This window comes from Protobothrops mucrosquamatus, unplaced genomic scaffold, assembly GCF_001527695.2.
Source record: "Protobothrops mucrosquamatus isolate PMUCROS unplaced genomic scaffold, P.Mucros_1.0 scaffold586, whole genome shotgun sequence".
In the NCBI taxonomy this organism is placed as follows: domain Eukaryota; kingdom Metazoa; phylum Chordata; class Lepidosauria; order Squamata; family Viperidae; genus Protobothrops; species Protobothrops mucrosquamatus.
This window is the reverse complement of record NW_015386886.1, coordinates 543,258-559,050: the sequence shown is the minus strand read 5'-3', so window position 1 is coordinate 559,050 and position 15,793 is coordinate 543,258. Positions and strand designations below refer to the sequence as shown.

General features: G+C 40.9%; 1 protein-coding gene across 1 annotated transcript in view; it reads right to left on the bottom strand.

The window, feature by feature from the left end:
* Positions 1 to 4,973: 4,973 nt before the first annotated feature.
* The window catches only part of PCDH1 (protocadherin 1), a 218,806-nt gene continuing 207,986 nt past the window's right edge, over positions 4,974 to 15,793 (bottom strand). The window contains exon 4 of the mRNA XM_015817421.2: positions 4,974 to 5,387. Coding sequence (XP_015672907.2) covers positions 5,002 to 5,387 — 386 coding nt within the window. The 3' untranslated portion in view covers positions 4,974 to 5,001. The remainder of the gene's footprint in view (positions 5,388 to 15,793) is intronic.

The window sequence follows — 15,793 nt, the reverse complement described above, 5'->3', positions numbered from 1 at the left end:
GAATGGCAGCAGTGGTGTTAGGGCTAAAGTCAAGAGCTGAGCCTTTACTTCAGGCTCAGCTCTGATGCCTCCTACTGAGTGCTGCTGTTCAGGGATGAGAGAGAAAAAGAACTTTTTCTCTTTTTCGGGAGGGGCTAACATTCTAGCAGTTGTTAGGCGTTTTCCAAATTTTTGAAGGCTAAAAGATTCACCATCACTGGACTAGATGATCTCTAAAGTTTCTTCCAAATCTGTAAGTATGATTCTACCCAGAGTTATTATTTCAATGCTTTTAATCACGATTGACTTCAAGAGTAGTATATTAAATAATAGAAAGTACATTCTAAAACTGTAATATTCTGAATAATTTAATTATTCTGTTTTTATTTCCATATTTAGTGCTTTTTTTTTGCACCTGAAACAAGAAACAATTTCTTTTTGATAATCCTTCTTTTCCTTTATTTGCCTGGCAATAGCTTTGCTTGCTTTTATCTCCTGTGCACTTCCTACATGTTCTTTCTAGCAAATAATAAACAAAAATCTCTAAACGTTTTCACTCAGTCCCATATCATCACACAGGGAAAAGAAGCAGTGAAATAATTAATAATATTAATAGAAGAGATTGCCCCAATGACACTGAACTGTTGACTAGAATGATTTAAAAAAAAATCATTGGAAGTCATTTAGTCCTTTTGGTCCATTCTCAGATAAGTGGTTTTATGCCAAACAATGAACAATTTATTCTTCCAATCGTAATTCTGCTTTGTTATTATCTGTCTATGTGTCTATATGTACCTGCAGTGCTCAATGCTGATCATTAACCTACCTAACATGAAGGCTAATATGAGTAATGAGGTACTTGCCTCTACCACAAATTCCTTTGATTGTTCTAAGCATCAACAATGTAATCTATGTACTGTACAAGGATTTGGCTGTTTTATGTGGTCTTGAAAGATGACAGGGATGTTCCATCTAACAAAGAGGTTATGATATAACAAAATTCATTAAATATTACTTTCACTTCATATACTGTAGCTACAAGACATGCTATTACAAATATTGTATTGCTTTTATTTGTAGGAAACCTGTTTGTGTGAATTTAAATCTATTCCAAGCTGATTCATCTCATATATTGGAGATGTATATTGTATATTTATCTCATATGTGTGCGCAAATGCACACACACACACACAAAAACACACACACAGACACAGTATGGGAGGAGGGAGGGGGAGAAGAATCCCATGCCATATAGTTTGGCTTTCAGAAAAGAAAAGAACATCAACATACATGTAAACCAATACACATCTCAGTTGATCTGCAGAGATAAGAAATCAGGTCAAGCCAAAAGGTTTTCACATTTTTTATTGTAAAGCTTTGGGAGGGCTAATTACAGTGGAGTTTGTCATCTGACAGCTCAGCAAACCAACAAAATGGAAGAGAACAAAATGGGCTCACGAGATGTCATGCTCACGGCTCCAAACAAAAAGGATTACAAGGGAATCAATTGTGCTCACAGTGCCAGGGGAGAACTAAGCCCTAGGCCCAAAGCTTTCCCAGTGCAAGGGATATGCATCACATTGAGAGCAATACAACCTTAGCAAGAGAGAAAGAGGCAGTATCTAAACAAATGGCACAATTCAAAAATAGTTGGGTACTCTTTACTCTGCTGTAGGATTTCTCCTTTAGAAAAAGCTACACCTGCATGTACATAAAACTGTACAAAAAAACAAGGCATCACAAGCAAGAACTGAAATCTCGTATAAATAGAATCAACACGAAGAATTACAAAGGGGTAGCTTCGTTCCATCTCACTCAACTGACCTGTGTCTGGCCTTGCACCTTTGGTATTACCCCTGGCTTGTCCTAAAGTAGTGCTCAAAGTTCTTCTCCTTGCCATTGAATGTGCTTGTCTAGACCAGAACTCATGGAATGGTCTTCTTCCTAACCTTCTCCATCTCTTTTCCTAGGCATGTATTTCTTGGTTTGAAATTGTGAAGGTGAGTGTCTCCTAAAGGTATTTTGACCATTGGATTATCAACCACTTACACTCTTAGGGCATCTTTATATTTTATAACTATATTCATCAAAACTATATTTCAATTACTACTGGTGCCATCTTCCTTTTTGCCTCACACAAAACACATTTCAAAGTCTTGGTTATGTTTGGGAGGCCAGGCAATACTGTTTTTCAATCCCTTTCCCTGAATAGCCAGTCTTTTTTATTTCATATCTCTGACAAAACCAAAGGAAAAGAGATGAAGAACTCTCCACGTTCACGTTATCAGCCTTGGCTTATTACCAAAAAGCAAGCTTATTTGTTCCAATGGGCCTATAGCAAGCATATCCAAATATAGAAGCAATTCTGGGATGAGGTCAGTTTTATAATTCCCATCTACAAGGGATGGACTAGAAATTAGATTGCCTCTGTTATATTTTGATCGATAAGCCTAAAAGAGGATAACCTTACCTGAGCAACACAGGTATTCCTTCATTAGTGATTTTGGCTTCCATCTATTCCTTTCACAGTGGGATAGAATAGAATAGAATAGAATAGAATAGAATAGAATAGAATAGAATAAGAAAGGCCTGTCCTTTCCATACCATACAGTTGCACTTGAAAAAATCTGGGTATGGTGGATAGCTGGAGACCTCCTTGGAGAGTGTTTATTTATGCTTTTATTTATTTACCTCAGTAACTATATTTACACATACAGTCCAGACAGATTTTTAACCAAGAATTGAGGCACAAGCCAAAGCGGCCTGGTTTGCTAAGCTATAATATGTGGGTTCACATATCATATTAAGTTAAAAATCAACAAACTATTTCAGAACTTTTTCCTGCTTTCATCACACATGATCACTCTAACCTTAGGCTCTTGATACAAGAGTGGATAGGAAGTGCTATATTCCTGCTCTCCATCCTATGGATTGCTGCTGACATAGCCCTGAGCCTTAAAAAGTATAGGGGTAGAAGAGAGGAAGTCCTTGGTTTTTATACACACTGGAACTTGCCAGTGATCTCAAACCTGGGACTCTAATACTAGAATTCAGACACTTAATCGTCCATGGCATGTGACAGCTTACTATATGAGTAGAGTCACTGGATTTTTTCTGGAATGCTTCCCACTACCACTATGTATGGTTAGAAGGCGATCAGCAGTCTGCTCATTAGAGGACAGAGAATGCAGGGAGACACTAAAATTTCATATTATCCTAGAAATTATCTCTGACAATCAGAAGAAAATGAAAATTGCTCTATGTTGATTTTACCAGTTTACTAGTTTGATAACCAACCTATCTCCAAATGATCAGTCCTGTCAAACACGTACCCATATACCCACACAATAGTTTTACAAAACATATCATGTTTGTTTCCTTTCCTTCTGATACACATGCAGTTGAGAAAGTTGAACAGAGAGACAGCAAAGAAGGACAACATCCAGCCCACCTTCTGCAATACAGTTTAGAAAAACACATGGCAATGTGCGGGAAGAAAGTTGGGCCTGTTGGAACCAGAAGAATTAAGCCAAGAGAAACAAGATGGGTCCAACAAATGTCAGCTAGTCTGGTGGATAGGGCCTCAGTCTGGAGACTGTCTTTCATTACCATATGTACTGGAAAAGTCCTATAATTACTAGCTGGCAAGTGATTGCCATTAATACTATACTATCTGGAATCAGGCCTAAGACTAGAATACTGAGGGATTTAAGAACTTAATCACCAAAGCAGCCCACTGCTTGCTGGAGGAAGAGTGCTCTCTTATAAATTCAGAGCTGGTCTTTTGAGTGATCCCAAATGATGGCATCAATGGATGGGGATAATAATGCCCATAAATAGTTGCACTGTTTTTATGGCCCCCTAGTGAAACTATGACAGGCTCCTGCAGTCAAATACTATGTGGTTAAACATGTGGCACTGGAAGAGAATATTGGAGCCCTTGAGGCTGTCTAAAGGCATAGGGAGGGGGGTATGTGACTCCAGCATACAGAGGCCCATGGGCCCAAGTGTGACCCTGAGTCCAAGCTCCATTTCACAAAGGCAATGGTGGCTTACAGGCAGACAAATCAAAGGCCAGAATCATGGCACTGGGGTCTAATAACCCCATGGAAATTCTCTGCCTCACATGAGGCAGTGGAGTAATCCCGGGCAGTTAGATATTCTACCACCTGAAAAACTAAAGGTTCTTTCACTTTTTTTACTACTGCGGCTCATTATCTATGGGGTAGGGGCAAAGGAGGACAGCTAAAAGCTATGACTACTAGCTATAGGGCTCCTCCATACCTGATAAAGAGTTTCTGAAGTCTGAAAAGTGATTAAGATTTTAAAACTCTGTTATGTCCTTCCTACTCAGTCCTGCTGACCAGCCAGAATGCCCCTCTCCCAACTGATGCTTCATCCTTATTTACACTGTGGAAGTAAAGGGTGGGCTGGTTGGAAGTGTTTGCCCCAATGTGCTCTTCTGTGTGGTGAAAAATTCAAGCTGAAAATTTCTCCCTGTGGTGTTGTTTGTTTCAATGTCTTTTTGTTCCAAGGACAAATAAAACTCAATCAGGCAAGACATAAATGTCATTCTTAAAATTCATATTTACAGGAGTCTATAGTAACAAGAGAGGCAGCTTTTCCCCCTGCACCTGCACCAAGTGCTCTCAGCCCTGTGCCAATGGACTCCACCAAATCTGCATGGACCTTTGGTAACTAAGCCATTACCCACCCACCCCAGTCCTGAAACAAAGAAGCCAAGCTCTCTTCACTATATTCCTTTCTCTCTCTTTCCAGATATCCATGGACCACTCTACGGAGAGCTTGGCTATTCTGGTGGTGTCAGTTCCCTTGCCCAGTGAGGAATCAATGAATGAAATGTTTCCATGCCCAATGACTGGGCAAGGCAGTCTTATCTGGCAGGCACAGAACTGCCAAACTGAGTGATAAAGAATCACAGTTTGAAAAGTCACTTCATACTGGAGCACTAGACACTGGTCTCAGCATTGTTTTCAGATACTTTATATGGCCTCCTCATTCTCACAGGTAGATCTCTCGTTTGGCAGTTTGGGATGATGGTGTGGTGGCTGTCTGGAAGTCTGAGGTCTGGGTGAGAGGGATTTCCTCCATGGGGGAATTCTTGCAGGGCTCATGGCTACTGTTGGAGAAGGCACTGTATGTGGGGAGCAGGCGGAGGTTAGCCATTTTGGTGTTGCGCTCTTCTGAGAGTCTGGGGCTTCCATTCCCAACTTGTTCTTGACTCCCTCTGTCTTGATAAGGCACAAATGTGGAGAATTTGAGGGCATTCTTGGGCCGCCGGTTTGGAGAGGACTGACCTGGCATCCAACAGGTATCAGAGTGACCAAATTCTGTGCATTCTCGAGTACAGGTCCCTGTCAAGGCTACATCAGGCAAAGGTCGGAGATCTGTAAAAAGAAACAAGAAAAGGGAAGAAAAAACATTCATTCATACATATATAATGCAACAACATGAGTAGGTAACACTTACAGCTGGGAAAATATATCTAAACAGTAATTTCCTTGTAACTATCATAGAACCATAAAATTGAAAAAAAAATGATATACTGTAGATTATCAAGTCCAACTTACTCAATGAAGGAATTACTGAAATAAAGAAATTTAAAGCAGATGGCTAATTAGACGCGATATAAAGACATCCAATAACAGGACACATTGTACTGGTTGGGTTTTTTTTCAGAATAATTTGCTAATATTCTAATAAAGTTACAATTGTCCTTCCTGTAATTTAAATTCATTATTCCACATTCTATATGCTGAGAACAGGTTTTGACCTTTTTCTGTGTAGCATTCATTCTAATTTTTTTTTAGAATTTTTTAATTTTTAAGCAAACTGAAAAAGTAATGGAAAAAGATATTGATTTGTAAAATATGTAATATAGAATAGAATAGAATAGAGCAGAGCAGAGCAAAACAGAATACAGCTGGAAGGTAGCATGGAGGTCTTCTAGTCCAGCCCCCCCCCCTCAAGCAGGAGAACCTGTACCATTTCAGACAGGTGATTGTCCAATCTCTTCTGTAAAATCTCCACTGATGGAGCACCCATGATTTCTGAAGGCAAGCTGTTCCATTGGTTAATTAACCAATCCTCACTGTTAGGAAGTTTCTCCTTAATTCTAGGTTGCTTCTCTTTTTGATCAGTTTCCAACCATTGTTTCTTGTCCTGCCCTCTGGTGCTTTGGAGAATAATTTGAACCCCTCTTCCTTGTGGCAGCCCCTCAGATACTAGAATACTGCTATCATATCACCCCTATTTCTTCTTTTCTTTAGACTAGCCAAACCCAATTCCTGCATCCATTCTTCATATGTTTTAGTCTCCAGGCCTTTGATCATCTTAGTTGCTCTTCTCTGAACTTTTTCCAAGGTCTCAACATCTTTTTTGTAGTATGGTGACCAAAATTGGTTGTAGTAATCCAGGTGTGGTCTTACTAGGATTTTATAAAGCGGTACTAATACTTTGTGTGATCTTGATTCTATGCCTCTGTTTATACAACCCAGGATTGTATTAGCTTTTTTGGTGGCGGCTGCACACTGCTGGCTCATACTGTATTCAAGTGATCATCCACTAGGACTCCAAGGTCCCTCTCACAGTTACTGTTTTTGAGCCAGGTCTCACCTAATCTGTATTTATACCTTTGATTTTTCCTACAGAAATGTAAAACTTTGCTTTTCTCGACTTCTGGTTTGGCGTTGTAGAGTCACGAACACAGGAAGACAGGGTTCTGCTTTCTGTGCCGGATTTCGCCCTGCTTGGGGGCCCTTAAAGGGCCTAAAATTGTCCAAGAGAGGTGATGAGGAAGGAGGGGTGCCTCATTGATCAGAGAGAGATGGCGGTCGATCCATTGGATCCTGGCAGGGGAAAGGCTGGCTGCATTCCTGTGGCCAGCCTCCAGCTACTGACAACCGAAGAAAGTACTAATTAGCAGATCATAAATAGCATGTTTGGAACTGGGTGAGAATATTGATCCTTTCTTTACAATTTTACAACTGGATTTCCTGAAAAAGGCTCTCAAGAAGCTAAAAACCTCCGAATGTGAGAAGGAAGGGGATTGCAGCCCCACCCTTCCAGAGAAACGGAAGTGGCGTTTTAACTTTTTTATGGGGGGCAGAAATATTTAACACTGAAGTGGAAGCAATATCAAGCTATAGTTTTGATGAATTTAAGAACTGAGAACATTATTAAGATTTTCTCTGAAAGAATACTGGGGTAAAATACAAGAAATTAACCCTCTGTTTTAAGAGTTGGAAAATGGATATTGAATTACATTTAGTGGTGGATTAGAGTATAGCACCATAGCTGCAATGACTGATGCAGACCTTGCAAGAAGCCTAGAAATAGATAACAACCTAGTGTCAAGCAAGAACATCCAATGTTCTTGCTTGACACCTAGCTTCTTTGTTGTTTGGTGACTTTTAATTCAACAGAGAACAGATGGCAACAGAGAAAAATATTTTGGCATATTTACTACATATGCTTACTACATATACTGAGCTCTGACTTTTAATCTTAAGAACTATTTGGAGAGAAAGAAAAATTTGACTTCTGGCTACATTTGTCTGGGGGAGGTTTTTGGATTGTTCTTAGGGTGGTTGAACATTTTGAATACTTTGAACATTTTGGATTGCAAACTTCGGCTGATTGACAATTTCTGGATGCCTTAGCAGAAGGACTATTACAAAAGATTGTTTTCAGTGGTGGGCTTATATCCTGGAACCTATTACATTATAAAGGCTACATATAAAGACCAGAAGAACTAGATGAGACTTTGTTTTATGGACATTAAGATTGGTGGTATTAGACAAGACTAGCATTCAAAGATCACAACAGTTCTGACAGAATATCTGGAGGGGGAAAATAAAATGGATCCTTTATATCTAGCCAAAAATGGTAGGAAAACATACTTAATACTCCCATCTGAAGCCTCCAGCCAGGTTTACCAGGGATCTGCAGGAATGACACCTCAAGAAGTAGTAAATATTTTCCTGAAGGAAATACATTCGATGCTACAATTAATTCAGGAGACAATTATTTCACATAAAGAAGATGCAAGAAGAAACCATGATGAGATTAAAAACAATTTTGATAATATAAATGAGCAAATTTCTAACTTAAACTCACAACTAGAAAGTTCCCAGAAAACGACTACAAAGAATGAACAAATAAGTCAGAAAACAGAAAATGAATCAGAGGAAATTGATCCAAAGACGCAAGATATAAAAGAAGGGAAACATAAACTGGCATAGAAAAATAAAAATCTGCAAGACTTAGTTATAACAATGGAAATCGAAAAGGCACCCTATTTTTTAGGTTTTCAAAATATACCTGAGGATAAGGAAGAAGATTTTTAAAAAGGGATTATAAAGCTGTTAGGGGAAATGCCAGAAATTGGGAGACAAAAAATGAAAAGAGAACCTGAGGGAGAAGGAAAGTGGGAGCTGTTTAATGAATACAATGGGGCGGAATTCGGACTAAAAAATACCCTACTTAATTTTTTTTTCCCCATTCCAAGCAATATTCACAAAAACAGAGGAAGAATTTAATTACTTTGGCCTGGAAAGCCAATTGCCAAAGGAAGAAAACTAGAGTTACCACCATTCCAGAATCGCTGGAGCACCCTTCTTTCTTCGTCGCCTCTCCGGGGTGACTTAGACCCATTTAGGGTCCCCTGGCAGGGCGAAATTAGCCGCAGGAGTGTGGAGAATCTACAAGCCCGTGACCGATCACTACCATGTAAAACCGGAAGTCCCTGAGTCATTCCTAATATTGCATCATCCTATCATTGCATCATCCACATTACATTACATCTTTACATAAGCTGTTCAGCTGTTAATTATCCCAACACTCCTGCCATTTAAAGCTAAACAGCTATTAAACCAAATGCTTTTACATTGATGCCTGCTTGCATTTAAAACTTAGTCCACATATTAGCTTAAACAACTGAACAAATGAACAATTTTTCTCTGTATACATTCCTGCCTTACACTGCAGTTCATTATTGTGTCCTTCCATTTCTCCTTTTCTACTTTAGGTAATGATAACATTTCTTGATAATCACTGGGTTCATACCTTACACTATATGCTCTAACCCCACTTGCTGTGAATCGATCAGGAGGTACATCTTTATTGCTGCGTTCAGACCTCCTAGGGATCACCTGTTCCTGAGTTTCTGCAACTTCTCTCTTATTTCAGGTCTATCCTCATCTATTCCTGCTATTTCTGACCTGCTATCCTGTTTTTCCTTCGCTGGGTTTTGTGTAGCCTCTCCTTCCTGAGAACCAACACTACTTGTTGGCATGAAAACTTCAGTGTTAGCATGCACCCTGTTCCACTTATTTTGCTCTGTGAAACTAGCAGACCTTGATATCACAGCCTTCCTGGTTCCATCTGAAAATCTATATCCCTTGGAATCTGGCTCATATCCCACAAACCTCAGTTTCCTGGCCTTTTTCTGTCCTTTCCTTCTGGTGCCTTTAGGAATATGCACCCAGACATAACTGCCAAATGTCCTTAGGTGAGCCAATGAAGGTTTCCTTCCATACAACATGTAATATAGAGTTTCATTGATAGCAACACTCCATACCCTGTTCACTAAATAGTTGGCTGTTTTCATGGCTTCTCCCTAGTACGTGTTACTCATTCCTGCATCTGCCAGCAGTGAGTCCTTCATGGTCTACAAAATGCCATTTCTCTGTTCAGCCACTCCATTTTCTGCTGCTGTGTATGGGTTTGTACGTCTATGCTTTATGCCTAAATTTCTCAGCCACCTTTGGAAATTATCAGACATGAACTCTGTTTCCCTGTCTGTTTGCAGCTGGCATACCTTGTGACCATACCTTCTCTCTACAAAGTTCACCCATTGCTTAAACTGTTGTAGAACTTGTTTTGCTATGTAATAAATAACAGAACCCAAATCTTGTTTAGTCATCTACTAAGACTAGTACGTACCTAGCTCTTCCAAGAGAGAGCGCCATAGGACCAATTAAATCAGCATGCACTATCTGCAAAACCCTGTTAGTTTGCCTTGTGCTTTCCTTACTTACAGGAAACACACTAGACCAGTGATGGCGAACCTTTTAGAGATTGAGTGCCCAAAAACCGCCCCCCCATCCCCGGCCCACCCCCGCTCCGCCCCCAGCCTGCTCCACTCCCACCCCGCCTGCCCGCAGGGCCATCCACTGCCTCCACGGCCCGCCGCAGATCGCTCAGGCGGCCCTGCAGCGTCATGGTGGCCACGCCCTCTGCCCGCAGCCTGCAGAATATTTGGGAATATTCCCATTTCTTTCCCAGCCTTGGAGATCTTACTTTCATTCAGCCTTGTTGTTATACCCTTCTATATGTTACACCTGAATCTTGGGCACAAAATAGAACAAAATCACAGGGCTGAAAGGGACCCTGAAGGTCTTTTATTGCAAATCCTTGCTCAAGGCAGGAGATCTCACACCAGAGTTCCCAACTTTTCCGGCTTTGCGGACCAGCAGGAACGGGGAGAGGGGATGGTTCTGTATGAGTGGCAGGTGAGCTTGTGCAAATAGAACATGTGTGCACACATTCACCCACTGTTCGCATTAGGTGGGAATGCCCGGGCGTGCATCCTCACCCACCATTTCTGTGGCCCAGTTCCAAACGGCTCAAGGGCCGGTAGTGGGCCGCAACCCGGGGGGTGGGGACCCCTGCCTTACACTATCCCACTCAAATGATTGTCCAATCTATTTTTGAAAACCTTCAGTGATGGCGCACCCACAACTCTAGGAGGCAAGCTATTCCACTGATTAATTGTTCTCATTGTCAGAAAATTTCTTCTTATTCTAGGTTAGTTCTCTCTTTAGCAAGCTTTCACCAATTATTTCTTGTTCTGCCCTCTAATGATTTGAAGAATAAATCAATCCCCTCTTCAAGTATTGTTCTTCCAGTCCTTCTTTTTGATAGGCTAGACCTACTTAGCTCCCTCAACTGTTCATCATACAATTGAAACTCCAGACCCTTTATCATCTTTGTTCTCTGCTCACTTTCTAGGGTCTCAGCATTTTTTTTTATATCATCATGATCAGAACTGTACGCAGTATTCCAAGTGTGGTCTCACAAGTGTGCTATAAAGCAGTATTATCACTTTTTGTGATCTAGATGCTATCACTCTGTTGATGCAGCCTACAACAGCATTGGTTTTTTTTTGACACTGTAGCACACTGCTGGCTCATACTTATGTGGAGGTCCATTAGGACACCTAGATCTCTGTCAAAATTACGACTGTTGAGCCAGGTACCTATGCATTTGGTCTTTCCTGCCTAAGTGCAGGACCTTATTTTTCTCACCACTGAACTACAACTTGTTGGATATGATCCAATGCTTGAGCCTGTCAAGATCTTTCTGAATCCTGACTATCTTCTAAAGTGTTAGCAATTCCTCGCCAGCTTGGTGTCATTTGCAAATTTGATGAGTTCCCTTTCTATCCCCCTTGTCCAGATCATCTTTGAAGATGTTGAAAAGACCCAAGAAAAAAATTGAGGTATCCCACTGCATGCTTCCCTCTATGTAGATGCTTCCCTCCATTCCACTGAGGATTATACTCTGAACTATCTTCATACTAAATTTATGAACAAAATTTAGCGAACGGAAAAGTGTTCACAAAGCTAGATCTGAGGGAGGCATACTACCGGATGGGAGTTAAGGAAGGCGATGAGTGGAAAACTGCTTTCAATTGCCCATTAGGATGCTATCAGTTTAAAGTGATACCTTTTGGACTACAGGGAGCCTCCATTGTATTCATGTAGCTCATTAATGAAGTGCTATATAAGCACTTATACAAGGGGGTCCTAGTGTAACTGGACGACATCCACATTTACTCTGAGATGATGGACGAACATGTGAAACTTGTGCTGAAAAAACTTGTGTTGAAAAAACCTTTGGACACTAAGCTATATGCCAACTTATCAAAGTATGAGTTCCACAAAACAAGTCTAGATTAGCTCGGCTATAGGGTGTCGTGCAAAAGAGTGGAAATGGATCCAGGAAAAGTAAAATCCATTCTAGAATGGCAAGCCCCATGGACTTGTAAACAACTGCAAAGCTTCTTGGGGTTTGTGAATTTTTACTGGTAATTCATCCTGTCCTTCACGAAAATCACTTTGCCTATTACAGAACTGTTGAAAATGGGGGGAGGGAGAGAAAAGCCCTGCTCGAACCAGCCGCTGAACTGGACTATGGAATATCAAGTGGCATTCGAAGAGCTCAAGAGACTGTTTGCAGCTGAGCTTGTCTTACAACACCCTAACCCTGAGGAGCCATTTGTGATCCAAGCGGATGCTAGTGATGTGGCCATAGGGACAGTCCTCCTTCAAAAGAATAAGGAGGGGAAGCTGCAACTATGCGCATACATGTCACAAAAGTTAAATGAGACTGAAAGGCAATGGGCAGTGTGGGAGAAGGAAGCGTTTGCAATACGATGGGCACTGTTAACTTGGAGGCAATTCCTGGAAGGAAGTAAAATCCCATTTAAAGTGTGGGCTGATCTCAAGAACCTAGAGGCATTGAGGACCCCCACAAACTTTCCCGTAAGCAAGTCCGGTGGGCCCAATACTTTAACCGGTTCAACTTTAAACTAAAGTACATCCCAGGGGGGAAGAACTTCCTGGCTGATGCCTTGTCCCGGATGTCTCAATACAACAGCAACCGAGAGGAAGTGGTGTCCCTTGTCCCTAACAGCTTGTAGCGGAGCCATGACTCCAAGCAAGCTGGCCATTTGGGTTCCTTAAAATTCTGCACTTGGCCAACCGTTAATTCTGGTGGCCAAAGGTGAAAAAGGACATTGAGAACTATGTAAAAAGTTGTGCCATGTGTGTGGATAGTAAGAGAATCCCAGGGAAGAGCCCAGAGCTGCTACAGCAAGTTGCTGACCCGGCCCTGGAAAGAGATAGCTATTGACTTTATAGTTGAATTGCCTGAGAGTGGGAACACCATGATCTGGACTGTCATGGACCTATTTTCCAAGCAAGCCCACTTTGTCACGTGTCCTGGCCTCCCATTAGCCCAGAGACTGGCCAAGATGTACCTGCAGCATGTCTATAGGCTGCATGGAGTGCCCAAGGGCATTATTTCAGATTGGGGGGTCCAATTCATAAGTACATTTTGGCGCAACTTTATAAAAATTATCAGGTCCTCTCAAGGTCTTTTTTTAAAAAAAAAAACAAATTTTATTGGTTTTTTAACTTTTACAACTGAATGCTCAAGACACACCGTGGTGGTTAGGTGATCAATCATCCAAAAACAAAATCATATAATAGCTCAAGTAAATACATTAAATGTTCCCTCTCTATTTCCCTCAAATAATATAACCTATTTAACATAATCCATTTCTACATTACATATCTATAAATCCTAATCCTGTTTTGAGCTTTATTAATTTACAATTACCATAGTCCAATTTAACCTTGGATAAATGTATTATCATTCGGGTATCCCTTTTAAAATACTAATCCAGATATGTTCTAATTCATAATCTCATGGATCATTAATTTTATCACAGATCTCTTATTACTTCAAATAGCATTTAAATCTCATTCAAATAATTATCATATCTAAAAAAAAAGAACACACCTCTTTTTACAGAAAACATCGTCTTGCTAACTTAACTACAAAATAATTTCCATACAAATAAACATATTATTCAAGAAAATACATTCTTACTCTGTTTAACATATATATTCTAATAATCATAAATTTTCAACTCTAAATCTTAATTCTTAAATCAATCCATATTTCTCAAAACCTTTTTAATCCATTACATATAATTTTAAATTTCTCTTTTTAGTCTTATTCTGGCTTTCTTCCTACGCCAAACAGGCTTCCATAGCAAACCTCTATTTCAGCAAATAGATCTCCCATTATTGCTTGTAATATCGTTTGGGTCAGTAAGAGACCTCCTATCCTCTGTTTTTGACGCCTGGTTCCTGTCTGCTGGATAAAACACTCGATCATGTCCAATTTTATAATTAATAGTTGATTATCAAAGTTGTCATAATTCTCCAACAGTTGTAATTTCAAGTCCATTTCTGTTAGTTTTGCAATTGTAGATAGTTTAGTTACAATCATTTTTTGGTCATCCAAAGTCTCCATAGGTTGTATGTAAATTAATTCGTTTTCTGTTGCTTTTTGGTCTGTAGAATGATCAGATAGAGTCTGAAGGTCAGTTTGTAAATTCACAGTAGAATTTCTGTTTATTATTTCTGCAGTTCTCTCTCTTATTTGGGAACATATTTCCTCAGTAGCTTCATAATTTTTTTCCAGTATGAGTTTGCAGTTGAGTTGTAAATATGATTTCTCCATTTTGATAGTAGGACAAACAAGAAATGGTTGCAGTTAAGTTTCTCCACAAGATGTCCTCAGTAAACTATGAAAGTCTCTTCCAGACATCAAAAATGAGATTAGCAAAGTCATAGAGCTATGGAGTCTCTTTTCCGGCTTCTCATAGAGTTGTTGTTTTTTTAAAACAATAAAGATTTATACCTTTAAAAAAGTAAATCCAAGACATAGGAAGACACTATTCTCCAGCTTAGAAGATATAATAATAAAGTTTTATGATCAGGCTTTTTCCAGGGCCCCCAAGTAACCAAAAATAAAAATAGTCAGTAAGAAGTTTTTTCCTTTGTTATGGAAAGCTCTTTTCCCCAGATAAACAAAGGCAGCTCTTTCAAAGCAGGGAAGTAATTCCAAAAGGCTTTTGACAGGAGAGTAGTTAGGCAGAAAGAGAGAGGGAAAGTCTCACCGGGATCATCCACGATGGTTTCTTAACACTTAGATCAGTGGTTCTCAACCTGTGGGTCGGGACCCCATTTGGGGTCGATTGACCATTTCACGGGGGTCGCCAAGCAAGGCTGTCCGCCATTTTTTTTGTCCGCCATTTTTTTTGTCCGCCATTTTTTTGCCCTTTTCTGGCGGGTGCCTTACCTCCCTTGGGCTGGGCCAGCTGGTGGTCGGCCTGCTCCGTCTCTGCCGCTTGCCAACTACGCCTCGGCCGGCGCAGGGGGCAGAACCACGCATGCACAGCACTCCCGGGCAGGGAAAGTCCTCGACTTATGACCGGTTGGGTAGTCCTCGGCTTACGACCGGTTTAGTCCTCGACTTATGACCGGTTTATTCCTCGACTTACGACCGGTTTAGTCCTCAACTTACGACCGGTTGGGGTCGCGGCATTAAAAAGGTTGAGAACCACTGGCTTAGATGTTCTTTTGACTTTCAGCTGGAGCAGCTAAATAATCGGCCATGTTACTGGCTGATCTTTCTCTCCGTCGGCCCTGAGTAGCTGCCTCGGACCACGGAAGGAGCTGCCTCCTCCCCCCGCAATCAACGAGAGTCCTCCTCATTGGTAGTCACCCCTCCAGGGTGACTTTTCGACCCGGTTGAGGGTCTACCGGCAGAGGAAAGCAGGCAATGAAGAGGGAGAGCCTCTTCGTATGCCTGCAGCCACTGCAACCCAAACAGGAAGTCCTCTCAAGGTCTTAATTTGGCATTCCATCTGAGTACGAATAGGGCCGTTGAATGAGCTAATGCAATGGTTGAGCAGTACCTGCGTTGTTATGTAAATTACTGGCAATCTAACTGGGCAGGAATCCTGCCATTCTCTGAGGTAGCTTATAACAATGTGGTACACAGTAGCACAGATTTCACCCCCTTCAAGGTAGCCACAGGATTGTAGTTTGTGCCCATGCCAGAATGCCCTCAGGAGCCCCCCTCCTCAGGGACTTAGCCGACTGGGTAGACTCGTTCCAGAGCATATGGAGCAATGTAAAGAAAGCCCTCG